At 46.7% G+C, this 27,730-nt stretch overlaps 3 protein-coding genes across 5 annotated transcripts; 2 read left to right on the top strand and 1 right to left on the bottom strand.

Moving 5' to 3' along the window:
- Positions 1-1,808: 1,808 nt before the first annotated feature.
- Positions 1,809-12,055, top strand: tat (tyrosine aminotransferase). The gene is made up of 11 exons (XM_068603639.1): positions 1,809-2,133; positions 2,365-2,469; positions 3,650-3,717; positions 3,945-4,103; positions 5,083-5,221; positions 5,322-5,374; positions 10,087-10,239; positions 10,335-10,463; positions 11,280-11,363; positions 11,716-11,814; positions 11,915-12,055. The coding sequence occupies exons 1-11, from the start codon at positions 1,809-1,811 to the stop codon at positions 12,053-12,055; spliced, it is 1,455 nt and encodes a 484-aa protein (XP_068459740.1).
- Positions 12,056-14,521: 2,466 nt separating this feature from the next.
- zgc:56622 (uncharacterized protein LOC326033 homolog) lies at positions 14,522-19,881 on the top strand. Of its 2 annotated transcripts, XM_068603331.1 has the most exons (10): positions 14,522-14,611; positions 16,336-16,503; positions 16,639-16,755; positions 17,108-17,185; positions 17,840-17,956; positions 18,076-18,188; positions 18,655-18,742; positions 18,869-18,952; positions 19,496-19,578; positions 19,646-19,751. In XM_068603331.1, exons 1-10 carry the CDS (start codon positions 14,531-14,533, stop codon positions 19,677-19,679), a joined length of 963 nt encoding a protein of 320 aa, XP_068459432.1. In that variant the 5' UTR covers positions 14,522-14,530; the 3' UTR covers positions 19,680-19,751. The 2 variants fall into 2 exon arrangements, with proteins under 2 accessions (XP_068459432.1, XP_068459430.1); XM_068603329.1 differs by lacking the exon at positions 19,496-19,578 and having other exon boundaries at positions 19,646-19,881.
- Positions 19,847-27,029, bottom strand: klhl36 (kelch-like family member 36). Of its 2 annotated transcripts, none has more exons than XM_068603327.1 (9): positions 26,710-27,029; positions 26,494-26,577; positions 25,347-25,541; positions 25,148-25,270; positions 24,123-24,344; positions 23,728-24,033; positions 22,019-22,240; positions 21,765-21,922; positions 19,847-21,218 (listed from the first exon to the last, which is right to left on the bottom strand). In XM_068603327.1, the coding sequence occupies exons 2-9, from the start codon at positions 26,551-26,553 to the stop codon at positions 20,657-20,659; spliced, it is 1,848 nt and encodes a 615-aa protein (XP_068459428.1). In that variant the 5' UTR covers positions 26,554-26,577; positions 26,710-27,029; the 3' UTR covers positions 19,847-20,656. The 2 variants fall into 2 exon arrangements, with proteins under 2 accessions (XP_068459428.1, XP_068459429.1); XM_068603328.1 differs by having other exon boundaries at positions 26,854-27,029.
- Between the last annotated feature and the right edge of the window lie 701 nt (positions 27,030-27,730).

Below are 27,730 nucleotides of genomic sequence, written 5' to 3'. Positions count from 1 at the left end.
TACATGTATGTACTAGTATATCATACTACATGTATGTAATAGTATATCATACTACATGTATGTACTAGTATATCATATACATGTATGTGATAGTATATCATATACATGTATGTACTAGTATATCATATACATGTATGTGATAGTATATCACATACATGTATGTGATAGTATATCATATACTGTATGTGATAGTATATCATATACATGTATGTACTAGTGTATCATATACATGTATGTACTAGTGTATCATAATACATGTATGTACTAGTGTATCATACTACATGTATATGATAGTATATCATACTACATGTATGTACTAGTGTATCATATACTACATGTATATATCATATACATGTATGTACTAGTGTATCATATACTACATGTATATATCATATACATGTATGTAATAGTATATCATATACATGTATGTTCTAGTGTATCATATACTACATGTATATATCATATACATGTATGTACTAGTGTATCATACTACATGTATGTTCTAGTGTATCATATACATGTATGTGATGAGTCTCCCTCTGCAGGTTGGAGTTTCTCTTCATAACAGATTATATGATTCCTATATGAATATTTAGGAGCGCGGTCCCGCGGCACTTCGCCCTCTGTGTTGACGCCAGCGCGCGCGCCCGCGAAGGTGTCGTGTCGCGGGCGTGCGCGCCCCCCCCCCCCCCCTCCCACCTCTACCCCCTCGCCCCCCCGCGGGTAATTGATGGTTCTCGTTAGCCGGCAGGAGGGGTGTCATGGCGCAGCCTCGCGCTCCACCAATGGCATTGTGGGTAGGGCTCAACACCCCGGCCCGCGGGTCTTGATATATAAGCTGCGTGAGGCGCTCCTGAAAGACATATTGTTCATCTTCTGCACGCGCTGCGGCTGTTTTGGCAAAACTTTCTGTTGAATATTTAATGAGGTGAGTGCAAATATGATTTGATTTCTACATTTCAATCAATGGTCTGATCATAAATACATGAATTATGAACTGATTTGCATGATGTTTCGGGTTAATAGCGTTATAAGGTAACCCTTAACGTTCCTGATGGCTGCATGAGCGTTCCTGATTCACGTATTCATCCCGTTTGTGGTGTTTGGAGATGTTGTATAATATTTACTTCTGGATGATTGAAAAGTTCAGTCTGGTTTCTGAGCAGAATGAAGAGAAAGAGACTGATTGTAAACTTTGAATATGAAGAATCATGCTGATGCATTTCATCTTCATTCTCAACTTTGATGTTTTATAAGTGTTGATAAAGATAATCTCTGCTGCTGATGTTCATGTAACACTTCATACAACATATGACAACATATGACAACAGATACGAGGACAACAAAAAAGTGCACCATTAAAATTGTACTTGAATAAAAGTTTTAGGAACAAAATGTACCTCAATTGTGTATTTCAGAAATTAATCTTCATGCAAAAGGAGTCTTTTCTTCTGTCTAATATTGTTTTTATATTATATTTTTATATCATATATATATATATATATATATATATATATATATGTATATATATATATATATATATATATATATATATATATATTTAATAATATTGTCGAATAACTGTTTGTTATCTGTTCATATGACAGTAGAAACATCTTGAATATTATTATGTAATTATGATATAAAAGCCTGTTACTGGTGCTACCTTTATTAAAGTACAAGTATACGTAAAGTAAAGCCAGCTGAATCTTTAAAATTATATTTTATAAAATGATATCATACAAGTCAAGAGAATGTCTGAAGCGTGTTCTGCTGCTCTGACGCTGCGTCTCCTCCTCAGCTGCAGGATGGACGACACGTACTCGCCTCAGAGGAACGGGGGCGCCGTCCACGGCAAGAGCGCCGTCAAAGGCGGCGGCCTGATGGGGCCCGGGGCCAACGGGAAGGGAGTGCACGGGAACGCCGTGCACGGGAACGCCGTGCACGGGAACGCCGTGCGCCACGTCAGCGTCAACGGCAGCTTGTATCCCACCAAGGCCAAGAGCCGCCGGCAGAGGTGGGAGGTGAAGCCCTCGGAGATGGCCGACAACACGCTGAACCCCATCAGGGCCATCGTGGACGGGATGCAGCTCACTCCCAACCCGGAGAAACCCATGATCTCACTGTCCATCGGTGAGAGGCTCCAAACTCCTCTGGAGACGCAGCTCTGCTGCTCACACTCACACTAACTAAAAAGAAGAAGATCTGGTTCAGATACAAGCTTTCGTACACATGTAGAAGTCCTGGTTGAAATATTCCAGGGATTATGTTTCATGTGTCGAGAGACGCAGACTGTTGACACTTGATTGTTGACACTTGATGTTTGCATCCTGTTGACTAATCGCATCACGTCTGATCCTTCAGGGGATCCCACGCTGTTTGGAAACCTGCCGACAGATAACGCCGTGCTGCAGGCCATGAAGGACGCCATCGACTCCCAAAAGTACAACGGCTACGCTCCTTCTGTCGGTGAGTCTCACCGGAAACAAAGAAATTCAAAAGCAAACATCTTTAAAAGCATTGAAATAAAGGAATATAATTTCACGTTTGCTTAAAAGCGGTCAACCAGATGCATGATGGGAGATGTGTTGCTACACTAGAGGCATGGACAGATTACTGGCACAGGGTACAGCCTCTCTTCCCCTACGAAATGTCACTCAAAGAGACACTTACCGAGCTCAAAATGACCACAGAGACACAGAACTACTTCAAATACACACAAACCAACCCCAAAGACACCGAACATGACTACAAAGAGACACAAACCAACTTTAAAGAGACAGAAAATGACTTCAAAGAGATACAAACAACCTCAAAGAGACAGAACATGACTACAAAGAGACACAAACAACCTCAAAGAGACAGAACATGACGACAAAGAGGCACAAAACAGCTTCAGAGAGACAGAAAATTACTACAAAGAGACACAAACCAACTTTAAAGAGACAGAACATGACTACAAAGAGATACAAACAACCTCAAAGAGACAGAACATGACTACAAAGAGATACAAACAACCTCAAAGAGACAGAACATGACTACAAAGAGACACAAAACACCTTTAAAAGAGACAGAAAATTACTACAAAGAGACACAAAACAACATCAGAGAGACAGAAAATTACTACAAAGAGACACAAAACAACTTTAAAAGAGACAGAAAATTACTACAAAGAGACACAAAACAACCTCAAAGAGACAGAACATGACTACAAAGAGACACACATAACCTCAAAGAGACACTAAGCAACAAGTCAGTGTTTTGCTCCTGAGTTAGAAGAAGTGGCGAGGCCTTCTGCATGTCGGTGCCCAAGAGCCTCTCGTTGGACTGTTCAATCTATATTGTGAAGTTTAGCAAGCAGAAATTGACCCATGCTGGTGTTTACGAAGCCCGACAGTCAGTGAAGGCAACACGAACGCTTCAGCATCAACGTGTCTCTGTCTGCATGAGCCGCATGTTTCCTCTGTGTCGAGGATTCAAGCTTTTTATTTTGCTATTTCTGCATCGACCAACAGGCCGGACACTTTGCGCTCTGAGTCCGTTAAAAAAAACAACTAGAAACACACAATAACAGGAAGGAGAAAGAATATGAACGATGGAGAAAAACAGCATCCATCCAGATGAAAACCACTGTGAATGTCTCCGGCAGGTTACCTGAAGAGCAGACAGGCCGTGGCCAACTTCTACAGCTGCCCCGAGGCGCCGCTGGAGGCCGAGGTGCTGCATCGCTCCTCAAACACGTCGCTGCTTTGCTAAACACACTCGCAGTGTTTCCTCTCACCAGCTGCGGCGCTTTGCGCTGCATCTGGATCACATTGTGTGACGACTTAGATGCAGATAGAATCACACAGCGCATGCTACATTTACATGCTACAGTCACGTCGCTGGTTGTTTGTTGTGCGTGGATTTGTTGCTGAAGGTTAAGCGCAGCCGCTCTCTTCCAGGATGTGATTTTGGCCAGCGGCTGCAGTCAGGCCATCGACCTGGCCATCAGCGTGCTGTGTAACCCCGGGGACAACATCCTGGTGCCGTGCCCGGGCTTCTCCTTGTATAAGACCCTGGCGGTCTCCATGGGCATCAAGGTCAAACTCTACAACCTGCTGGTAGGTAGGAGCGCGTCCCACCGCTGCTCCACACACACTGCACCTGTACTTTTACATTCACAAGGTGACGTTTACTTTAGTCAGAGCCAACGGTAGAGGAGGAGCCGGGAAGGAACTCATGCGCTTACTTACATTTCATTCAGAGGAAACAGAAAATAAAGGCAAATCAAGCCAGGACATGAAACATCTGATGTAAACTATGAAACACTCGACTGTTCTTTCACTTTAAAATCCAGAATACAAACAGCAACAATTTGGATTCTGAGCAGAAATCTCTTTTTGGGCCGTGCGTCTCTACTAGTACAGCCAAGACAAGCGTCTGCAGTAGATTAGCGGCTTGCAGTTGTTTAGTCACGTTACATAAGTACATGGACACATAAATCAATGGTGACGATGTCACTTTCATTCAATTCATTTCCCAAATGAAGGCGCATTTCACCACCACAGGCAGAGAAACCACTGCAGAGCTAAACATGACCTTCATGACCTTCCTTAACATGACCTTCATAAAAATGACCTTCCTCAACATGACCTTCATAAACATGACCTTCATAAACATGACCTTCATAAACATGACCTTCATAAACATGACCTTCATGACCTTCATAAACATGACCTTTGTAAACATGACCTTCATGACCTTCCTGAACATGACCTTCCTCAACATGACCTTCCTCAACATGACCTTCCTCAACATGGCCTTACTGAACATGACCTTCCTCAACATGACCTTCCTCAACATGACCTTCCTCAACATGACCTTTATCAACATGACCTTCCTCAACATGACCTTCCCAAACATGAGCTTCATGACCTTCCTGAACATGACCTTCCTGAACATGACCTTCCTCAACATGACCTTCCCAAACATGACCTTCATGACCTTCCTCAACATGACCTTCCTCAACATGACCTTCATGACCTTCCTCAACATGACCTTCCTCAACATGACCTTCCTCAACATGACCTTGCTTTGCAGCCAGAGAGGTCGTGGGAGGCCGACCTGCAGCACATGGAGAGCCTGATTGATGAGCGGACATCTTGTCTGATCATCACCAACCCGTCCAACCCGTGCGGCTCCGTCTTCAGCGAGGAACACCTGCAGAAAATCCTCAAAGGTGAGCTGCAGTTCTCATCAGGGAGCGGAAATCAGGACCGAGACGGCATCGCCCTCATCTCCGTGCATCACTTGACTTGATGGTTTCCTTCCTCCTCCAGTGGCCTCCAGACACTGCGTCCCCATCCTGGCCGATGAGATCTACAGCGACATGGTGAGTGCAACCACGCACGCCGGCTTGGCCCTCGGTAGCACCAGCGAGGCACATTTTTCTCCACCGTGACGGTGCAGGTTGTGTGTTATCTGGTGGTATGTGCGCTGGCGCTGGGCGCCGGGCGGACAACCCCTCATCAGCACAGGGATTATGTGGGATTATGGGCCGCGTGCTGTGAATGAGGCCTGGAGGCAGCGAGGCGGCACGCTGCACGCGCGGGCGGCAGCGAGGTCAGCGAGGTCAGCGAGGTCAGCGGCGTCGCACTGTGACCTCAGCGTGCATGAACATGATCCACACGGCCATTATCTCCTGAAAGGGATGCTTCTATACAGCCAAACCGCTCCGTGAGTTACGTTCATGGATTACCTTTCGGTGGAGTTTCAAAAGAGTCTTCGCACATCCGGTTTAGAGACGAGCGTCATGAGCTGCAGCTGGACGTTTTGTGGCGTTTTTTTTGGTTTCGTTTCTTTTATTTTACGACGTGAACACGTTTTAAACTCTTTTGAAACGTGAGAGTTTAGTTGCAGTCGGACGTCATTTTGTAGAAGACAAGGAATATCAGGATGATTTATCAAAACAACATGTAATATAAAAACGACACATAATACCTCGATCGGTATCTTACGACCGAGTACTTTATCTTCTTAATACCAAAAGACTCCTTTTGGTAAAATGACAACTTAGTTAAGATAAGATAAGATAATCCTTTATTAATCCCTCAGTGGGGAAATGACAGGATTACTGCTCACAAGTAAATGAAGATAAAAATAAAGTAATATAAATAAACAGTAGAACGGTAATAAAACACAATTAAAAATTAAACAGTAAGAAGAATATTACATAATACAGATGGAATAGAAAATCTGTATAAAAGTACTTAAACGTACTTAAACGTAATGCATATTGCAGGTACGAGGTACAGCAGCAGGAGATGAATTAAAGTCTTCACACTTTCATTTAATTAGTTCTCAAAATACATTCATCATATTCTGACTTTATATTTGGTCGGTACGAGCTAACGTTAGCATGCGTCCTATCATGGTCAACGGGAAGAAATCTTAAGATCTGTAATTTTTTTTTTACAAAATAAAAAACAACAATTGTGATCATGAAGAGTTCAAAAGAAACATTTAAATGTTTCCATGAGAAAAAAACACTGGCAGCACATTCAGTCCAAAGCGTTGGCATCGATGTCGGCCTTGAGAGGGACCGCTCACTTGTTGTGAGAGGTCATGCAAATATGTACACACACACACACACACACACACACACACACACACACACAGTATATTGTTGCTCAATAAGAGATAAGAGGAGTTTCATTTCATGTCAGTAGTTTTCCACCTGAACATAACGAGTTGGTGATGAAACAGAAATCAAGGGGACGTGGAACAGAAACACTTTTTCAACAACTGGAGGCCACATGTTGTCTGTTCAACATCACATATGACATCACACATCACACGTGTTCAGTTATTATTTCAGCTCCAGCGTCGTTGCACCATTAGCATCGCTGGGTGCTGAATTGCTTGAGAGAAGCTGTCTTTGCTGCGTTAAGGCAAGCAGAAACTAAAAGATTCTGGTAAAATGATGAGCGACTTTGACAAAAAGACATTTAAATTGTGCATGAAACTAAATGCATAGCAACAATTCATGCACGGCAGCCGCTAACACCAACTGGACAACAACGTTTCCGGCCCCTGAGCGTCAGCATTGAGGCGTTGCTGTTGCACGTGAGCCAGCGAGTCACTTTGCATCCTGTAACGCAGGAACATTTACAGGTTTGTAATGTAGGAATCCAATCCACTCAGCCCCTGAAAGAAGCTTCAGAACCAGCTGTTCATGACGCCTGACTTTGTTTTTCACATAAAGCAAAGAGTCCTGTAAGTTGTTGTCATGCTCAGCCATAACTTGGGCTTTCATATTATGATATTTTGTTGAGCTGTGCTATGCTAATGAGCTGTAGGGGTTGGTGGTTGTTGGGTTGATGCACCATTTCTTACAAACCGCTGTATGGGACGAGGGGAAAGGTTCAGGATGAGGCCGAAGACGTCGTGAGGGTTTCTGTTAGTGGCCATGATGAGTATTTAAGAGAGATCTTTGAGAGATATTTAAGAGATATTTGAGCAGACTTGGATATGCATTGTGTCTATCACCTTCTTCTTCTGACTCTGCTCCTTCCTTGCAACAAATAAATGTTCCTGTTTGAATGATTTCACTCCGAGGGGTCGAGTGAGTTTTTCTAACGCACGTTTGCGGCCGCATGTGTTTTTAATCTGTGCGAATGTTGGGTTTTGGGAGGACCGGGGTCTGTGTGGTGGAGCAGAGCGAGGGGGAAGGTCTGAGAAGCAAGCCTCTGCTTCTTGAATGAGTAAATGTGTTCAATACGTATGTCTGCACAGGAGAGCTGCATGCAAAGTTATAATAACCATGCATTCATGAGTATTGAACCAATGACCAGTGCTGATATGGTTGGTAAACTTCTCCGTATTGAACATCATATTCTATGTAGTGCTACTTAAAGGCAGAGGGGAACAATCCAGACACCAAAAGCTGCTTTAAAAGGGAGAGCTGTGCAGGCACATGTGTGAAGTTGCTGTGATGTCATTCACAGCAGCCGGCCAATAGGATGCGGGGCAGTTCCCCACGCAGAGCCAGAGATGTCTGGCTTTAATGAGAAGCAGCTTTCTGTGTGATTACTTTACATCTCGCTTTCCCTGAAAGCCTCTCGCTCCCTTTCCAGTGTACAAAACAAAGCTAGCATGCTCGTCCCGCATGAAGCTGAGCTTCTGTAAAGGTTTGAGACAAACGCAAAGTAAATAACAACAAAATACTTATCTCCCATTCGCTGACTGGTATGATCAAGTGTTCCTTAAAGCAGAGTTGGTAATGTTGAGAAACAAGAATATGCTGCTTTTTTAAATGATTCAACATAAAAACCTCCACCAGTGCCGAACTCTTTTCCAATGACAGCAGCTCGCCGTACGAGCTGACAGCCCGTTCCTCTGCGCTAACCATCATCATGACTGTAAACAAGTCACAGCTGGTTATGGTTAGCACGACAGCTAGCAAGCTAGCAGCTACTTCCAGTCCTGCTAATTACAATACTTTCTTTTGTAAGTCAGAGCATTTGATTTATTGACCGCTGTCGGGCTGTAGTGACAATTTCAACTAACTAGATGACCGACCCGAGCCTTAACACGCTAACATGTTAGCCTTAACACGCTAACACGTTAGCCTTAACACGCTAGCCTTAACACGTTAGCCTTAACACGTTAGCCTTAACACATTAGCCTTAACACGCTAGCCTTAACACGCTTAGACTTAACACGTTAGCCTTAACACGTTAGCCTTAACACGCTAGCCTTAACACGTTAGCCTTAACACGCTAGCCTTAACACGTTAGCCTTAACACGCTTAGCCTTAACACGCTAGCCTTAACACTTAGCCTTAACACGTTAGCCTTAACACGCTAGCCTTAACACGCTTAGCCTTAACACGTTAGCCTTAACACGTTAGCCTTAACACGCTAGCCTTAACACGTTAGCCTTAACACGCTAGCCTTAACACGTTAGCCTTAACACGTTAGCCTTAACACTTAGCCTTAACACGTTAGCCTTAATACGCTAGCCTTAACACGCTTAGCCTTAACATGTTAGCCTTAACACGTTAGCCTTAACACGCTAGCCTTAACACGTTAGCCTTTACACGCTAGCCTTAACACGTTAGCCTTAACACGCTTAACACACTTTATAAGCTTCACCGCTTATCACTTCAAACTTTCTGTGTCGACAATATGGCCTCCATTTGCAGCAGGGGCGGACTGGTCATACTGGTTATACTGGGAAACCCCCAGTGACATGGCCGGACCCGCTTATATCCTACGCTTCATAAAACACATTACATTTACTCAAATACCTGAAGTACTTCATCTCTGACTGACTTTCATACTGCTGACTACCGGCAGTTCAACTTTGCTTGAGGTGTTTTTAAATGTTTACTCAACATTTGCATAACATGCTCGCACACAAAGCCGATTTTGAGCCCCTTGTATGTCGCTTAACAGCCACACACACACACACAAACGATCACAACCCCAGCATGCAACACTACTGAGAGCATTAATGTTCACATCGTATATTGTAGGGTCAGGAAAGCTACGAGACGTCATTGTGCAACAAGAACAAGTTATTGTGACACACACACTGCTCATAATCCGTCACTGACCTCCTGCCACAGTCTTCTTATCTAGAACAACTTCCTGTCGACAAATAACAGTTAAACGGTGATACTCAGTCTGTTCTGTTCATTTCTACACTGTAGTTCATACTAACCTCTGATCCAGTTTCTTCATCGTGTGGTCTTCCTCTGCTGACGTTCATCCCTTGAGGCTCTGTCGTTGTACTATAACCATCTGGCACTAGAGTTAAGCATATTCTAGCTAACTACACCTACCTTGGAGTGTGACGATAGCAGGATCATCTTATTCCACGTGTCCATCCGGGCAAATGGGTCCAGCCAAATGTAATTTCTTTGTAATCGTCCAAAATAATGTGAAGTGCATGGCGAGTCGTCGTGTATTGAGTGTGCCGGTCTGACAGTAACTCCCGGCTCACTTCTTCCCCCAGTCCGCCCCTGGTTTGAAGGCACGAGGACCCTTGAGCGTGGATGTTTTGCCACCTGAACGTGCGTTATCTTGCTCCCGCCCTCAGGTGTTCCCAGGTTGCAGCTGCCCCTCCTTGGCGTCTCTCAGCAGTGACGTTCCCATCCTGTCCTGCAGCGGCTTGGCAAAGCGCTGGCTGGTCCCCGGTTGGAGAATGGGTTGGATCCTCATCCATGACAGGAACGATATATTTGGATCCAAGGTACATGAAGCTTTATTTGCACATTCTTCTTTTAGGAGAGAGAGGGAACAAGAAGACTCCGATAGATAACTGTTACCTTCATGCCTCCTCTGCAGATTCGACAGGGTCTGGTGAAACTGAGCCAACGTATTCTGGGAGCCTGCAGCATCGTCCAGGGTGCCCTGGATAGCATCCTCAACAACACACCTCACAGCTTCTACAGCCAGACCATCAGCTTTCTGAAGGTAAACAGGAGTAAGATGTTGCTCATATTCATTCCATCTGCGACAGAAACACCGTCTCAATCATCCGAGAGGAGGCACAAGTCGGTCGGCAGACCTTTACCTGGACAGCGTTGTCGACCCTTCAGGCTTTAGCGTGTTAGCTAGTAGCAGAAGAAATGAAAGACTGGAGTCAAACACAAATCACCTGTAAATGATGAACCGAGGTTACATTGGAAATGTCATCTTTCTGTGCCAGGATCAATATCAACATTTAAGAAGCGTTTTCAGACATGAGGTTTAGCCTAATGCTAACTTCTCCAACCGTTAGCGTAAACTATTAGAGAGATGGAGCTCTGGCGTGATCGCTGCTCATCCTCCAGCGACAGCAGACAGCGGCTACTTAGCCCGCTTTGCTAACCCAGCTTCCACATGCTGGTCACAGAAAGTGATCTGAACACAGTTGTCATTTATCTGGAGAAAGCAATGTGTTTATCACCTTGTGACAAGAGCGTATACAAGGATTTCCCTCACCTAGCGGCTGGCTAGTTAGCCAGCTACTTGCTAAGTCCACCATGCTAACGTTACACATGCTAACGTTACAGCGGGCTGGCGTCTTCGTCCTGGATGGGGGGAAATGTGTACATAATGTGTATATTGTGCATTATTTCTGGAACAATGACATCTTTACTTATAAATACATATATACATTTATGGGACTGAACTATTTATTGTATTTAGTTCTCTTCTATTAAGTTTAAACTATTTTTTTCCACAATTACAACAGTAATATATTTATGTTATGATACTGATTGGATGGTTTATTCTTTTCTTCCTCAGACCAACTCAGAGATTTGTTTCAGTAAGCTGTGCAGCGTCCCGGGCCTCAACCCCATCATGCCTTCAGGAGCCATGTACCTCATGGTGAGTACTGTGAGCTTTATCTTATTGTGTGTGTATTGATATTTATAACAAAACAATCTGAAGAAGGTTTTGCATCATCTTAAAATTGATAGCAATATAAATAAGTGGAAACAATCTATTGAATTTAATCAGCATGCTATAATGTGTCCATTGAATAAACCGTTTTATACTATTTATACAGCACCTAGACCTCTTTTTACAATAATGGACCTCTCATGTTACATTATAAATATTCCACATTCATTCCTTTCTCTTACCTATATGCATGTGTACGCAGTATTTGTTGTGTTGTATTACATTTAAGGCAGTTTTGATATGAATTGGAGGTTAATATGTGTTCACATTTGTCCAGGTGGGGATTGACATAGAAAACTTTCCAGACTTTAAGGACGATGTGGACTTCACTCAGCAGCTGGTGACCGAGCAGTCGGTCTTCTGTCTGCCCGCCTCAGTAAGAAAACCTTTTTCCATCGTTTGTCCATTTCCCCGTCACGCCGACACACGCGTGACCCTTTAATGACCGAGGCTGTCCGTCTCCTGCCGTCTCGCAGGCGTTTGAGTACCCAAACTTCTTCCGCATCGTCGTGACGGTGCCGGAGGAGATGATGGTGGAGGCCTGCAGTCGGATCAGGGAGTTCTGCCAGCGCCACCATCGGCCCTGCAGCCGCGACAGCAACGACCTGGACCAGTGACGAGTCAGAGAGGGACCAGGACTCGAGCCGAGAGGAGACCAAAGCCTGGAGGACGGAGGAGTCGTCCTCTAGTCACGTATACTGAGCCGAAACCAGCTTTGAAATTGTGTTCCACCGTCGCTAGCAAGTCAGAGATGCAGAAGTCAGACGTCACAACTGTGTTAGCGTCGTCATCGCTCTGGCAACGAAGGAGCTTGGACGCGACACATCTGATTGTCAACCGATGGAGTAATTTTTGATGTAAACCGTATGCAATGAGCCAACCGAATATTTATATTTTATACAGTCAGCGTATATAGAGGGCTTGTTCTTGTGTATTTATATAATCTGTGATATGCTTTGTATGTCATGTGATGTAACCTCTTTGATATCAACTGCAGATCGTGGACGCCAGCTGGCATCCAATTATGGGAAGTCAAAACATTTTAATATCCGTTTTTATAAAGAATGCGCATGGATAATCTTCTGCATACTCTGCAAGAACATTCTCTGGATATGGTTTGAATGCTAATTGTCATATGGAATCACACACATGTATATACAAAACTAAAATAGATTTGAGTAATTTTGTTCCTTGCTACCGAATAAAAACATGTTGACATGAGTTTGAGAACAAAGCGTTTTGCATATCCATAAAAAGACAGTCTGGCAGACAGGAGTGTACTTTAAATCTTATTTTCATGGAATCAAACATCCAGAATCACAGATTAGCTGCAGAGGCCTCGCGGTCTGTGACTTCCTGTCTGACGGCACGCGAGTGATTCCTCCAGCTCTGCAGCCGCGTAGAGCTGGAGGTCATCCATAACTTCTCTGGATGATAAGACGGCTTTCAACATGGCGGCATTCCTCCACGATGCATTTCCGTCATGCATTTCCGTTAAACAAACACAGTAAAACAAGTTTTACTGTGTTTGTTTAACAATGATTAAGCAGAAAGGAAAACAAATCATGCACGTGTCTGCCGCAGGAGAATAAATACTCTGAAAACAAAAGGATTAACCATTTAGAGGCCTCTGGGCTGTGTGTTTGGACCACAGTGCTAGCTACAGTGCTAAACACAGTGCTAGCCACAGTGCTTACCCCAGTGATAGTCACAGTGCTAAACACAGTGCTAGTCACAGTGCTAAACACAGTGCTAGCCACAGTGCTAAACACAGTGCTAGCCACAGTGCTAAACACAGTGCTAGCCACAGTGCTTACCCCAGTGATAGTCACAGTGCTAAACACAGTGCTAACCACAATGCTAGTCACAGTGCTAGTCACAGTGCTAAACACAGTGCTAGCCACAGTGCTAGTCACAGTGCTAAACACAGAGCTAGTCACAGTGCTAAACACAGAGCTAGTCACAGTGCTTACCCCAGTGATAGTCACAGTGCTAGCCACAGTGCTAGTCACAGTGCTAGCCACAGTGCTAGCCACAGTGCTAGTCACAGTGCTAGCCACAGTGCTAGTCACAGTGCTAAACACAGTGCTAGTCACAGTGCTAGCCACACTGCTAGTCACAGTGCTAACCACAATTCTAGTCACAGTGCTAGTCACAGTGCTAACCACAGTGCTAGTCACAGTACTAGCCACAGTGCTAACCACAGTGCTAGCCACAGTGCTAACCATAGTGCTAACCACAGTGCTAGCCACAGTGCTAACCATAGTGCTAGCCACAGTGCTAGCCACAGTGCTAGCCACAGTGCTAGCCACTGCACCGCCGTGCAGACCCAGCTTAACAAGTTGAAGCTTACGTTTCTGACAGTGACCTCACATCATGACCGCAGCAGCTCGTAGCTCCTGTATGTTAAGTACAAAATAATAAAGTTAGTTTTAACAAGATGCATCTAAATCTGACGCTTACATGACTTCATGCTATCATGTTGTGGAACCGTCATTAGCATTAGCATTAGCTTCCTGTTGGGCTGTATTCGGTTAAACACAAACGTATTCAGGGATTCAAACAGTGTTTTCTCACAGGGACACTCTGAACTACACATAGAGCAGCAGGACCTCTTACTCATCATCATCATCATCATCATCATCATCATCATCACAAACCAAATGGATCACATCTTTCTCCTCTTCGTTAGTGTAGTGAAAGATTGCCATCTAATGTTGGACTACAAACGTTACAGCAGGTCTGTCTCCTGACCCGGCCCGCCTGTGCGTGCGTGTGTGTGTGTGTGTGTGTGTGTGTGTGTGTGTGTGTGCACTGCCACCCCTATGAGAGCGACCTTTGCAACACGCTCCTCCCCCTCACTTAAAGACATGGTGGTGAAGTACTTTGTGTGTTGTCCAATAATTAACCGCCGCACTGATAAAGCAGAAAGAGGATCGAGAAAGAGGAAGAAAAGCAAAGACACAGGTCAGATAAACAAGTCACGCCAGCAGAGAAAGAGAGAGGAAGGACGTTGACTCAGCAGTTACAGTTTGAGGGGAGAAAGAGGAAGTGTACGAGTGTGTCGAGGTCCATTGCTTTTCTCTCTGCTCATGGAGGACACGCAGGTGTTCAGGTTCGTAGAGCTGAACGATGGCACGCGGATGCCGGCTTTGGGTTTTGGGACATGGAAGGTACTCTGACCCCTCTCCTGTATCCTTTACTGTTATCTGTCATGTTTGCATACGAGTTGACTGAAATATGTGTTGCAAATGTGTGCATTTTACGCACAGGAGTGTTTACTGAAGGGATCTGCTGTTTGACCCCCTCAAGGTCAAATGGAGAGCTCCCTCATTGGCTGCATACGGGTCCACCCGTTGGTGTAGCAAGAGCACTGGGAGGCGGCGCCGCGGGAACATGGACACACAAAAAGTTGTGACTTTAGAGTAAACAATTGGTGAACTTTTTTGTTCATGAGAAAATGTGTCACAGCCTGGATCACAGACTGGATCACAGGACTGGATCACAGACTGGATCACAGACTGGATCACAGCCTGGATCACAGACTGGATCACAGACTGGATCACAGACTGTACTACAGACTGGATCACAGACTGTACTACAGCCTGGATCACAGACTGGATCACAGACTTGCTCTTTTAAGCGAGTGCTTCATGTTTGTGTTGTCGTTGTGTGTAACATCGTGGAAGCCGCTGCGTGTCGTGCAGCTCGTAGCGTTTCTTTAGCGCGTCAGAAACTTCTGGATGTGTTGAAAGCGCTCATGATACTATGACGTGTTGTTAGTACATCATGCATATCATTATGGTGGAACATGATGAAGGTGGACTCGTGATGAGAATACACAGAATCACACAATTTATTTTCACTGGTTGAATTTCTGGTGATGAATAATACACACTGATCCTCCCATACACACATTCAAACTCCTAGTAATATGATGATCTACACACTCATGGATACACACACATATATAGTACAAGATAAGTATATATTAATGTGTGTACTCCTGTCAGCAGACACATTTACATCAATATAATCTGATGGATTTGGGAGATGAGGCATTTAAAATCAGCTGATGCATTTTCCCAACACCGACACATTTAACTGATGTTTTGTGATGTTCATGTCTCTCAGTGGGCGGAGTCAAGCTGCGTTCACAGCAAACTGTTGTGAATGTTCACAACAGTTTGCTGTGAACGCAGCTTGTGACTTTGTCATGATTATAGTCTCGACTTCCTGAAATGCTTCATGATAATCTCAGTAATTTAAGCTGGATAACAGAACATTTAATCGACTTCAGAACGCAGAATGTTCCTTTAACCTGTTAAACTGTGGAACCAGGTTTGTCTCCAGACCTCTTTTCCCTCGTCGTAGGAACCCCAAATTAATCCCAATAATTGTGTTTATTGTATTTATTTGTTCAGCAAAGTCTTGGAAAAAATGTGTATCTGCAAAAAAATCACTTTTAAAAGATATTTTGATGGTAACTATGAACATCCAGCATGATATGAGCCAGATTCCCCAAAAAAGCCTCCTGGAGCGTCAATAAGACCTTTATGGAAAGATTAGGACCTAAAGAATCAGAATCTGCAACAACAATCACAATAAAACAAAGTCTTGTCCTGTTAGGAAGGAGTTTCAGTCAAGAAACTGTTCATAAATGAGAAAAATAACATATCTTAAGCTAAACGATTGTCTGAATGGGGCATGCTGGGACTTATAATTGGCGTGGGAGGATCTTTGCACGGTTTCCAAAAGGTTAACACAGTTGAACAGTTTTGCTTTCTTGCCAAGAGTTCAGTAAGATTATTACCAGTCAGGCGACACACATTCGTCTCCACAGTTTAACGTGTCAGATCGTGGAGAAGCGCCCAATAAAAGCGTCTGCTCCCTGCAGATCCCGCCCCCCTCGGTGCAGGGCGCCGTGGAGGCCGCCATCGCGGCCGGCTACCGCCACATCGACACCGCTCGCCTGTACGGCAACGAGGCCGGCATCGGCAAGGCGCTGCGCTCCAAGATGCAGCAGGGCGTCGTCTCCCGCCGCGACATGTTCATCGTCAGCAAGGTGGGGGCCTCGCCGCGTTGCCCAACGGCATTGCTGCAACAGAAAACCATCCACAGAGCGAGCTGACATGATTGAGGATAAGATACTTGTAGTTTCTGCTAACCCTCCTGCCCTGGGCCTCTTGTCTGTGGACAGCTGTGGTGTACCCATCATGCACCAGAGGACATCCCAGAATGCCTGCAGAAGTCCCTGAAGGACCTCCAGCTGGACTACCTGGACCTTTACCTCGTGCATTTCCCCGTCGGCCTGAAGGTTGAGCGCATCGTTCACAGACTGTTTTCTAACGCTTTAGGAAAAGGAGATGGTGAAAATGTGTCTCAGTCCAACGTTTCTTGCAACGTTTCCAACAAAATATTCAGCTTCAATCTGTATTTATGGGGTTTAAACTTTAAAAAACCCATAAACTGCACCTGTACGCTCTTAACAGTGCAGCATGAATCCTGAGACAATCAGTATTTATCATTTTATACATCCAAGATATACAATTATTGCTTCATTCAATGAGTATCTTCTGATTCTTTATGCTTCTCTAAACTTAATATCTTTGGGAGAAAGTGAATTATGTCTCCAGAAGCATCTCTGTGATCTTTTCATGTCTTCTCAGAAAATGGGCGACGACTTCTTCCCCAGAAAGGACGGCAGGATGCTGACGTCTGACGTGGACTACGTGGACGTCTGGAGGGTGAGAGGGAAGAGATGAATATGAAAACTTTATGAACTTCCAAATGTCCAAGTGTGCTGGTCAGAGGAGAGCGAGGACGCAGCGACCAATCAGGAGAGAGACGCTCCAGCAGGAGGAACACAGGAAGTAGACCACTACCAGCAGGAAGTAGACCACCACCAGCAGGAAGTAGACCACCACCAGCAGGAAGTAGACCACCACCAGCAGGAAGTAGTCCTGACCACCAGCAGCAAGAACAATGCTCCACCCGCCAATTAATAAAACATTTATTAATGCCTACAGAGTATAGAGATACTTCAATGGGATCAAATTGTGTCTTCTCTTTTCCCACAGGAAGTAACTTTAAACTAGAATAATTGCAATAAGACTGTAAGATGTTGCCTCTTTTAAACTAAAACTACAAGTGCATTATAAATTAAACGTAGTCTGAGGTACATACGAGTTAAAAGTATATCTATACATGATCGTTATACATACTACTACAAACTAAAATATGACATTTTACTGGATGATGATCCAGTTTCTTTAGATGTTTGTAGATTCTAAAAGGTTCTGACCACGAAGCAGTCGGGCGGTTTGAATGGAGAGGAAGTCATTCAGTTGTTGCTCACGCCGTCATGGCGGCTGCTGACGTCACTGTGTGTCCTGCTGCAGGGCATGGAGGCGCTGCAGGCCTCCGGCAGGGTGAAGAGCATCGGCGTGTCCAACTTCAGCGTCCTGCAGCTGCAGCGCCTGCTGGCTCTGTGCAGGGTGCCCCCTGCTGTCCACCAGGTGCATGTTCAGCCCCTTGTCGGCTTAAAGAAAGCTGCACATGAGACTTGTCCCGCCGTCCTTTAAATGTGGTCTGCGTGTGCGTCGCCGTCACGTGTGTGGTGTGCTGTCCTCTGTAGATCGAGCTCCATCCCTACCTGGTGCAGGCAGACATGACGGCGTTCTGTCGGGCCAAGAGCATCGGCCTCACGGCCTACAGCCCCCTGGGCTCGCCACGGAGACCCCCGGAGATGTGAGCGCCTCACACCGAGCAGTCTGCTGATGTCACAGGACGTCCTGTCCTCAGTGGGAGAGGAGACTTTAACCCACTGAGTCTGGCTTCATGTTGCAGCTACAAGCAAAGGAGAGCTCACGAACAGAGCCGATTGCATCTTCTTCTTCAGCAACAGGATCAGTCTTGGAGTCGCAGTCTGGATTTAAAACAGACAAATAACAATAGAAGTGAATTATGAAGTAAAGAGAAGATTCCTTTAGGCGTTTACTTTCATAATAGAATGAAAACATGAGAAAAGACAATGATTTAGATTCGTCTGGCAGTTTTGACAATGAATGCAATTGCAATGTATTGTGTTTATATATATATATATATATATATATATATATATATATATATATATATATATATATATATATATATATATATATATATATATATATATGTCCTCGTAAAGAATGGCCTTTTGCATCTCGCCTCTCAGGTTCAGAGGAGATCGTGATCCTCATCTGCTGCTGGAGGAACCGGTCGCAGTCGAGATAGCCAAGAAGCACCGACGCAGCCCTGCACAGGTCAGTGTGTGTGTGTGTGTGTGTGTGTGTGTGTGTGTGTGTGTGTGTGTGTGTGTGTGTGTGTGTGTGTGTGTGTGTGTGTGTGTGTGTGTGTGTGTTCCTTTAGTAACAGCAGTATTCTCCCAGGTGCTGCTGAGGTACCACGTGCAGCAGGGAGTTGCAGTCATCCCTAAGAGTGAGAAGCCTCATCGCATCCTTGAGAACACGAAGGTGAGACGTCTCATGACGTTTCTGTCGCTCTCCTGTTGGTCACTTTCTGTTTCGTGGTGGTGCTGGTGATGGTGGTGCTGGTGGTGATGGTGGTGATGGTGGTGATGGTGGTGCTGGTGGTGATGGTGGTGATGGTGGTGATGGTGGTGCTGGTGGTGCTGGTGGTGTGCTCATTAGATGTCGTTTCATCTTTTGTGTGAACTCTCACAAACTGTGGACGTTTGCAACTCGCTCCTTTTCTTCTCAACCAATGAACAGAAGTTACTATGTGTGGAAAACAGAGCGACGACGTAGCGACGCGCTGTGCGGCTCACTGTAAGCCCCGCCCCTAAAGCGTCCCCACAACTCTGCTGCTGGCGTGGCTAAAAGAACATACATATGCTTCTCTTGATGCGTATTGCTGACATTGTGTCGTCATCGGACACCACCAAGTCGTTCCGTTTGACAGAACGCTTTCACTGCAGAACGATGAGGCTTCGTCTCAGAGCATCGGTGTCGTTCTGTTAAAAGCCGTCGTCACAATCAGCGTCTGTGTTTGTGCAGATCTTTGACTTCAGTCTGACGGACGAGGACATGCGAGCGCTGAGCGGCCTGGACCGCGGCTGGAGGGCCTTCATGCTGGAGGAGTAAGTGGAGGCGCTGCAGCGACGCCTGCAGACGAGCCGCGTTCTCACGACTGCTTCTGTTCCTCAGAGTCAAGTCTCACCCGTACTACCCCTTCGAGTGAGGCCGCCAGGAGAGACGAGAGGACCTGCGAACACCGGACTGGAGGCGGCGCCTCAGCGTCCCGTCACGCCCAGATGCATCATGGTCTGCAGGACACGTGGAGACGCGTTTCAAATGGCCTGAAGAGCCTCTTTGCATCGTGTTGCTGTCACGAACGACATCCTGTATGTTTGTGTTAACGTCTGCATTGAAATTAAATTCTTTTTTTTATTACAACATACAATACTGAGCCACACATTATTATTTGTATTACATAGTCTCTGCATGATGTGAGTTACAGTAGTTTTGCTGGATGGAGCGTTTCATTTCATGTATTTGCACTTTGGTGTCCGACAGATTACAAACACTTTAAATCTGTTCGCATGCACAGAAACACATGAGATGTAGTTCTGGGAACAAGGTCTCCTTGTCAGAGTCCATCACTTTTAGTTCTGCAAAGTCCGGAGATGGGACGATGGCTCTGAGCGGCTGCTGGGATTTTGCCCGGAGGGAAACTTCTTCACATCCGACACAAACGTCTACAACAGAATTATGAGCTCAACGGTTCCCTGACCTCAAGTAACGCGTTCACGGCCATGAATCAAGCATCCATGTGTCAATTATGACAATCTCTAAGAGGTGAGTGAAGATATTTTGGACAGACGTGGACGCAAACAGCCACTTGACTGGTTGGGGGAGGAGCCTAACCGGCCTAGTTTATATGTATAAAGTAGAGTTAACACTCAGCCATGCAGTGTCACTCCACTGGAGGTCTTGTAGAGGAAACACTTCCTTTCTGTCGCATCCCTCTTTCTAAAAAGAAACCCTCTGGTTGATTCGCTGGTCGGCGTTCCTGCCGCCTCTCTTCCTGAGTGACGCTGCACGGCAACAGACCGGATCCTGATCCTCGCGTACGGGACGCGACAAATGCTGCGTCTTCTCTTAAAAAGATGTCACAGAAATGTTTTCGGACCGAGAGAAGGCCCGTCATCGCCGCTGCTACGTGGGGTGGAGCCTCGCCGTCGTCCCGTGTCCCTCTGGAGCGGCCGGCGACGGCGAGGGCTTCACGGTGCACACGCACGCCGACGCCCCCGCCATGCATTTGGGCAGGTCGGGTCCTCTGGACCAGGCGTCCTCGTCGGGGTCGTACACCTGAGTGGCCTTGGAGAACGTCATGCTCTCCCAGCTGTAGCCGCCGAGCACGTAGATCCGGCCCGCCCAGACCGCCAGCCCCGCCTCGCTGTTGGGCCGCAGCAGCGGCGCCACGCGCGTCCACTGGCCGCTGCGCGGGTCGTACGACTCCACCTGCAGGACGTCCAAGAGCTCCGCGGCGTCCTCGTCGTTGTCGCAGCCCCCGATGGCGTAGATGAGGTGGTTGGGTGAGGCCATGCAGTGCCAGGCCCGAGTCACCGACATGGCCCGGCGCTCCACCCACACCTTGCCGTCCCGCGACGGGTCGTAGCTCAGGAAGTCGCGGCTGTACGGGCTGATCTGAAAGTCTTGACCGCCGGAGATGTAGACCACGCCGCGGTGGACCGTCCCAGCGTGGCCATAAATGAACCTAGAAAAGACGGAGTTAAATAAGACGAACGTAAAAAGAGTAATATGTTATCTGGATGGTGTACCATGTGTATACTACTCATGTGTACCATGTGTATACTACTCATGTGTACCATGTGTATACTACTCATGTGTACCATGTGTATACTACTCATGTGTACCGTGCACATACTACTCATTATGTGAATAGTTTCTGTCTTCATGTAATGAGCTGTAACTCTGTTATTGATCATTCTGGTCACATGACATCTGTTGCTTCAGTCCATCCTGGAGAGGATCCTCCTCTGTTGCTCTATGAAGCTTCTTCCTGTTTCCTGTTAAAGGGTTTTTATTATCTTTATTTGGGGAGTTGTTCCTGATCCGACGTGAGGTCCTGGGACAGGATGTCATGAGTACAGATTGTAAAGCCCTCTTGTATTTGTGATTTAGGGCTATACAAAATAAACTGAATTGAATTCTTTGTGATTCAGCCTGAGGGAACCATGAATAAATGTCTTGGTAAACCCACCCGTGGCAGAAAGTTCCCCAGGAAACCTCGTGGTCCTACCTGGGCAGTCCTGCCACGTAGGACCAGCAGTCCTCGGTGGGACAGTAAACCTCCACCGTGGACGACGCCTTGGCCTCGTTATTCCCGCCCACGGCGATCAGGCAGTCTCCCACCGCCCCCAAGTAAAAATGCACCCGCCGCTCGTTCATCGGCGCGCCCTGTTGGGGAAACAAGGCATCACACCGTCACTGTGCGCGCGCGACTTACACAGAGCCTTCAGAGACATCACAGAGCCTTCGTCCTCCCCACAGTACCAGGGTCCACTGGTTGTGGCGCGGGTCGTATCTGTACAGCAGGTTGCAGGCGGCGCCGGTGTCCCGGGACAAGCTTCCCCCGGCGGCGAAGATGAAGCCCCCCAGCACCGCCAGGCAGTGGTGGCTCCGCTTGGCCGGCAGCTCGGTTTCCACCTCCCAGACGCCCGTCTCACCGTTCAGCCGGCAAACGTTGGCGCTCAGCTCCTCGCCGCGTTCCGACACCTGGAGGAGTAAAACAGAGAGGAGGGGGACGAGTAATTACTGTGAATGGCTACATCCGATTCTCTCAAAATGTCAGTGATCCGTCCATCTTTGGAATGCGGAGGAGTGGCAACGACCTGTCAATCTCGGTAGCCCCGCCCTAAAGCGTCCCCTGCTTCAGTTTGACTCTAAATGACCAAAATTTGATGAACATCAAGCTGTACACTTGAAACTAGAAATTGAGATATAAACTCATGTTTAAACTCAAATACATCAAGAGAGAAGAAGAGTCATTTATATAGACTTCTATACAACCAGAGGAGTCGCCCCCTGGTGGTCAGGAGAGAGAATGCAGCTTTAACACATGAAGCATAGACTTCTATACAACCAGAGGAGTCGCGCCCTGGTGGTCAGGAGAGAGAATGCAGCTTTAACACATGAAGCATAGACTTCTATACAACCAGAGGAGTCGCCCCCTGGTGGTCAGGAGAGAGAATGCAGCTTTAACACATGAAGCATAGACTTCTATACAACCAGACGAGTCGCCCCCTGGTGGTCAGGAGAGAGAATGCAGCTTTAACACATGAAGCATAGACTTCTATACAACCAGAGGAGTCGCCCCCTGGTGGTCAGGAGAGAGAATGCAGCTTTAACACATGAAGCATAGACTTCTATACAACCAGAGGAGTCGCCCCCTGGTGGTCAGGAGAGAGAATGCAGCTTTAACATATGAAGCATAGACTTCTATACAACCAGAGGAGTCGCCCCCTGGTGGTCAGGAGAGAGAATGCAGCTTTAACACATGAAGCATAGACTTCTATACAACCAGAGGCGTCGCCCCCTGATGGTCAGGAGAGAGAATGCAGCTTTAACACATGAAGCATAGACTTCTATACAACCAGAGGAGTCGCCCCCTGGTGGTCAGGAGAGAGAATGCAGCTTTAACACATGAAGCATAGACTTCTATACAACCAGAGGAGTCGCCCCCTGGTGGTCATGAGAGAGAATGCAGCTTTAACACATGAAGCATAGACTTCTATACAACCAGAGGAGTCGCCCCCTGGTGGTCATGAGAGAGAATGCAGCTTTAACACATGAAGCATAGACTTCTATACAACCAGAGGAGTCGCCCCCTGGTGGTCAGGAGAGAGAATGCAGCTTTAACACATGAAGCATAAACTTCTATACAACCAGAGGAGTCGCCCCCTGGTGGTCAGGAGAGAGAATGCAGCTTTAACACATGAAGCATAGACTTCTATACAACCAGAGGAGTCGCCCCCTGGTGGTCAGGAGAGAGAATGCAGCTTTAACACATGAAGCATAGACTTCTATACAACCAGAGGAGTCGCCCCCTGGTGGTCATGAGAGAGAATGCAGCTTTAACACATGAAGCATAAACTTCTATACAACCAGAGGAGTCGCCCCCTGGTGGTCAGGAGAGAGAATGCAGCTTTAACACATGAAGCATAGACTTCTATACAACCATAATGGCGTCCTCTGGTCCGTACCTGTCCTCCAATCAGCAGCAGCTGCTCGGCGCCCCCCCTCAGCCGGGTGCGTCCGGTCTGCAGCAGCGGTTGGGCGCTGGGCCTGGCGTGGTAGCCCAGGGCTTCCTCCACCAGGGCCTCGCAGCCGGCCTCCTCCATGGTCAGGGCCCGCAGCGCCGGCAGCACCCGGTCCGTCAGCTCCGCCGCCGGCATCAGGGGGAAGCGGACGTGGGCGAGGAGTCGCGCGGCGTGCGCCGTCCGCTCGGGGGCCTCGGACAGCCACCTCAGGGCGGCCTGGAAAAGCTCCAGCTCGCCGGCGTGCTGCACCTGACGGCCGAGAGGAGAGCGGCTTCTTGTAAGTCTTGCGAAGGGTGAACTTACAGTGTCAGCATCTGAACAACGCGGGGCTGTTTTACCTGGTCGCTGGAGAGGTAGGACGCCAGTTTGTGCGGCGGCGCGTTGCGGAGGAAGTCCGGGGTGAGGGAGAGCGCGGCGAGGCGCGCGAGCACGAAGCGGTCGATGAAGGCGTCCAGCCGCTCCAGGCTGTACAGCAGGGCCAGCTCCTGCAGGTGCAGGTAGTTGCCCTCGCTCACCTGCCTCTCCAGGTACTCGCAGCAGAAGTCCACCGCGCGCCACACCTGAGCAGCAGGAGCTCATGTCACACGTCTCCTTAAAGAACTCACGGTTTGTTTACGACAATACATTTGACCTGCCAATAATAATTCAAACCAAAATACCAAAATGTGAACAATGAAGGAATGCTTCCTAACACGCTGGTTATTAAGGACATTCTTTTAATCCTAATCCTTAACGTACAGACGTTGTAATCAAATATAATTTATTTTAACTGGTTGAAAAATTGTCTTCAGACCTCCTTTTCCCTGTTTGAGTTGTCGTAGGAACCCCAAATTAATTCCAATACTTGTGTTTATTGTATGTATTTGTTCAGCAAGGTTTTGGGAAAAAAATGTATATCTACAAAAAAATCACTTTTAAAAGATAATTTGATGGTAACTATGAACATCCAGCATGATATGAGCCAGATTCCCCAAAAAAGCCTCCTGGAGCGTCAATAAGACCTTTATGGAAAGATTAGGACCTAAAGAATCAGAACCTGCAACAACAATCACAATAAAACAAAGACTTGTCCTGTTAGGAAGGAGTTTCAGTCAAGAAACTGTGTCGCTCGGTTTAAAAATGGAAAGATTATGTATTTTATGCCAAAAGATTGTCTAAATGGGGCATGCTGGGTATTAAAATGGGCACGAGGGGATTTATGCGCGGTTTCCAAAACTTTAAACCTTCTGTAAAAGTGTACAAACTGTTATTAAATGCTGTATATACAAAAAGGTAATTACAGTATAAAAGCTTGATAACACACCTGAAAGACTAACCCAACATTCTACGCCACCATTTGTCCTTCTGTGTTGAGCGGTCTCACCTGCAGCAGGTGGGCCGCTTGCAGCACATGCTCAATGTTTCCTCCATCCAATGGCAGCTCTCCGCTGTACAGGAAGTCCACCACAGCGTTCAGGCCGCTGCAGGACATCCCAACCAGCTCGATCTGCCGACGGGGGAGGGGACAGCGGAGGGTTAATCCGGCGTCGGCCATTGGAGAGCGTCCCGGTGCGTCATCCTACCTCCTCCTGGCGCTCCTCCCTCATGCCCACGGTAAACATGGCGTTGAAGTACGGGCTGGAGGCGGCCAGCAGGGCTCGGTGAGCCGGGACCCGCCGGGCCTCCGCCACCAGAACCACGTCGCAGAACCGGCCGAGCCGGCGCTGCTCGTCGAGGCCCCGCAGCGCCTCAGCAGCCTGGTCCAGCCAGCAGAACACCTGCCGACACAACGCATACACAACACATTACACATACACACAACACACACAACACATACACACAACGCATACACAACACATTACACATACACACAACACATACACACAACACATACACAACACATTACACATACACACAACACACACACACAACGCATACACACACACACACACAACACATACAGTGTGGGAAAGTGTTTGCTTTGGTTCTGCTCTGATGACATTGTTTTTTGCCCAAATCCAAAAGTTCAGTTCAGGGAGACTCCTCTGGTTGTATAGAAGTCTATGCTTCATGTGTTAAAGCTGCATTCTCTCTCCTGACCACCAGGGGGCGACTCCTCTGGTTGTATAGAAGTCTATGCTTCATGTGTTAAAGCTGCATTCTCTCTCCTGACCACCAGGGGGCGACTCCTCTGGTTGTATAGAAGTCTCTGCTTCATGTGTTAAAGCTGCATTCTCTCTCCTGACCACCAGGGGGCGACTCCTCTGGTTGTATAGAAGTCTATGCTTCATGTGTTAAAGCTGCATTCTCTCTCCTGACCACCAGGGGGCGACTCCTCTGGTTGTATAGAAGTCTATATAAGTGACTCTACTTCTCTCTTGATGTATTCCCTCAGTAAACATTGTAAACATGAGTTTATGTCTCAATCTCTAGTTTCTAGTCTTCTTCTATACAGCATGATGTTCATTTAGTACATTATGGTCTGTTAGAGTCAAACAGACCAGGACGCAGGGGGCGCTTTAGGGGCGGGGCTACAAGGTGATTGACAGGTCTCTACAACAGTGTCGTCTGCGTTTTTGTCTTGAACTTAACCCTTTCACAGATTTATTGAATATTCTGGTCGATGGAGGACGTGAGTGTCAGCTTCTTGTTTACATTCATGCATGTGTCAGAGTCTGGCACACACACACACACACACACACACACACACACACACACACACACACTTACCTTGGATGATTCACTGATCCGCTGGGGCAGACACACACGACTTGGTTTGCCATCGTCCATGATGTTCCCTCAGGCAGGCATCATCTAAAGGACACACACACACACACACACACACACACACACACACACACACACACACACACACACACACACACACACAGTGTAAGATCCCCCCTGACTGGTTGTGCTCCATCTCTAGTCCTCAATGATCCTCACAGGAGCAGGAGATGTCTTCCTCCTCTTCCTCCTCTTCCTCTGCTTGTTATTGAATGAACCGTCAATGACCCCGTGATGTTGTGTCACGTTGTGGTTCAAACCCTTTCAAGAGGCTCTTGTTGTTGTGAGCTGACAGGCGCTTACATGTGTATTCATCGTGGAGCAGAAGCAGTTCATCTCTCGGTTTCCTTTCCTTTTCCTTTCTGGAGGAAACGAGACGCACGCGACGCGTTTCAACGACCCCGCGAGCTGCTCACATCGTGACAACTCACTTCAGAGACACGAGTCACACACGACTCACCACGGAAATAGCTAAACAATGTAGCATTTTCAGCCAGCCTGAATAAACAAATGGACTTCCGGCTGAGGTTTTTCAAAATAAACTAATGTATCCTTTTATCACTCCGTGTAACATTGTTTCACGGCACGTCATCGTCTCCGATGAGAGCACATACATGACGCTGTGGACCGGAACCAGCGGTCTCTCAAAATGATGACCGGTTCTGTCCTTTTAAACTGAAAATATCATCACTTTATTGTTTTGATCTTTTACTTTGAAGCCAAAACGTTTTATCTCGCCGATGTGGTGATTGACACCAGGGAGGGTAACGGGAACTTTAAATGAGTTCCGGAAGCAAGATGCTCCTAATGGACCAATCACAACCAGGTCTATGAGCGCGCGTTCAAGACACGCAACGTCCCCGGATGCTTGAAGGCTCTTTGTACTCAGTACTGGGAAGTTGCCCAAATTCATTTGGATGTTGGGGTGTTTTTTTTTACTTTAGTGAATGCAAACAGAACTAGAGGACCGTCTTGCGATGGGATCACTCCACCTGCATGTTGGACGTCACTGGAAGTCCTTCATTGGATCTCAATTACACTCCTGTGAAGTTCTGCTATGCCAAAATCGGGCCAGGCTCATAAAGTTGGGCCCTCGCACCCCTTCATCATAAAACTTGTATTTTATAACTGAACACTCAGTTTGATCCTCGACCTTACAACTGTAAAGATTGGTGACTCC

This window comes from Clinocottus analis, unplaced genomic scaffold (assembly GCF_023055335.1).
Source record: "Clinocottus analis isolate CAN_PGR_092001 unplaced genomic scaffold, fCliAna1.0.p SCAF_6, whole genome shotgun sequence".
NCBI classification, from domain to species: Eukaryota; Metazoa; Chordata; class Actinopteri; order Perciformes; family Cottidae; genus Clinocottus; species Clinocottus analis.
This window is presented reverse-complemented; position numbering and strand designations above follow the sequence as displayed.

Bases quoted from the DNA above. Each gene is read 5' to 3' on its own strand.
- tat (XM_068603639.1), top strand. From the start codon at position 1,809: ATGGACGACACGTACTCGCCTCAGAGGAACGGGGGCGCCGTCCACGGC. The intron at 2,134-2,364 runs GTGAGAGGCTCC...CTGATCCTTCAG, and splicing joins CATGATCTCACTGTCCATCG to GGGATCCCACGCTGTTTGGA. The intron at 3,718-3,944 runs GTGCTGCATCGC...GCTCTCTTCCAG, and splicing joins AGGCGCCGCTGGAGGCCGAG to GATGTGATTTTGGCCAGCGG.
- klhl36 (XM_068603327.1), bottom strand. From the start codon at position 26,553: ATGGACGATGGCAAACCAAGTCGTGTGTGTCTGCCCCAGCGGATCAGT. The intron at 24,034-24,122 runs GTAAAACAGCCC...CTCGGCCGTCAG, and splicing joins CCTACCTCTCCAGCGACCAG to GTGCAGCACGCCGGCGAGCT. The intron at 21,923-22,018 runs GTACTGTGGGGA...TTTCCCCAACAG, and splicing joins GCCACAACCAGTGGACCCTG to GGCGCGCCGATGAACGAGCG.
- zgc:56622 (XM_068603329.1), top strand. From the start codon at position 14,531: ATGGAGGACACGCAGGTGTTCAGGTTCGTAGAGCTGAACGATGGCACG. The intron at 14,612-16,335 runs GTACTCTGACCC...TGCTCCCTGCAG, and splicing joins TGGGTTTTGGGACATGGAAG to ATCCCGCCCCCCTCGGTGCA. The intron at 18,743-18,868 runs GTCAGTGTGTGT...GTATTCTCCCAG, and splicing joins ACCGACGCAGCCCTGCACAG to GTGCTGCTGAGGTACCACGT.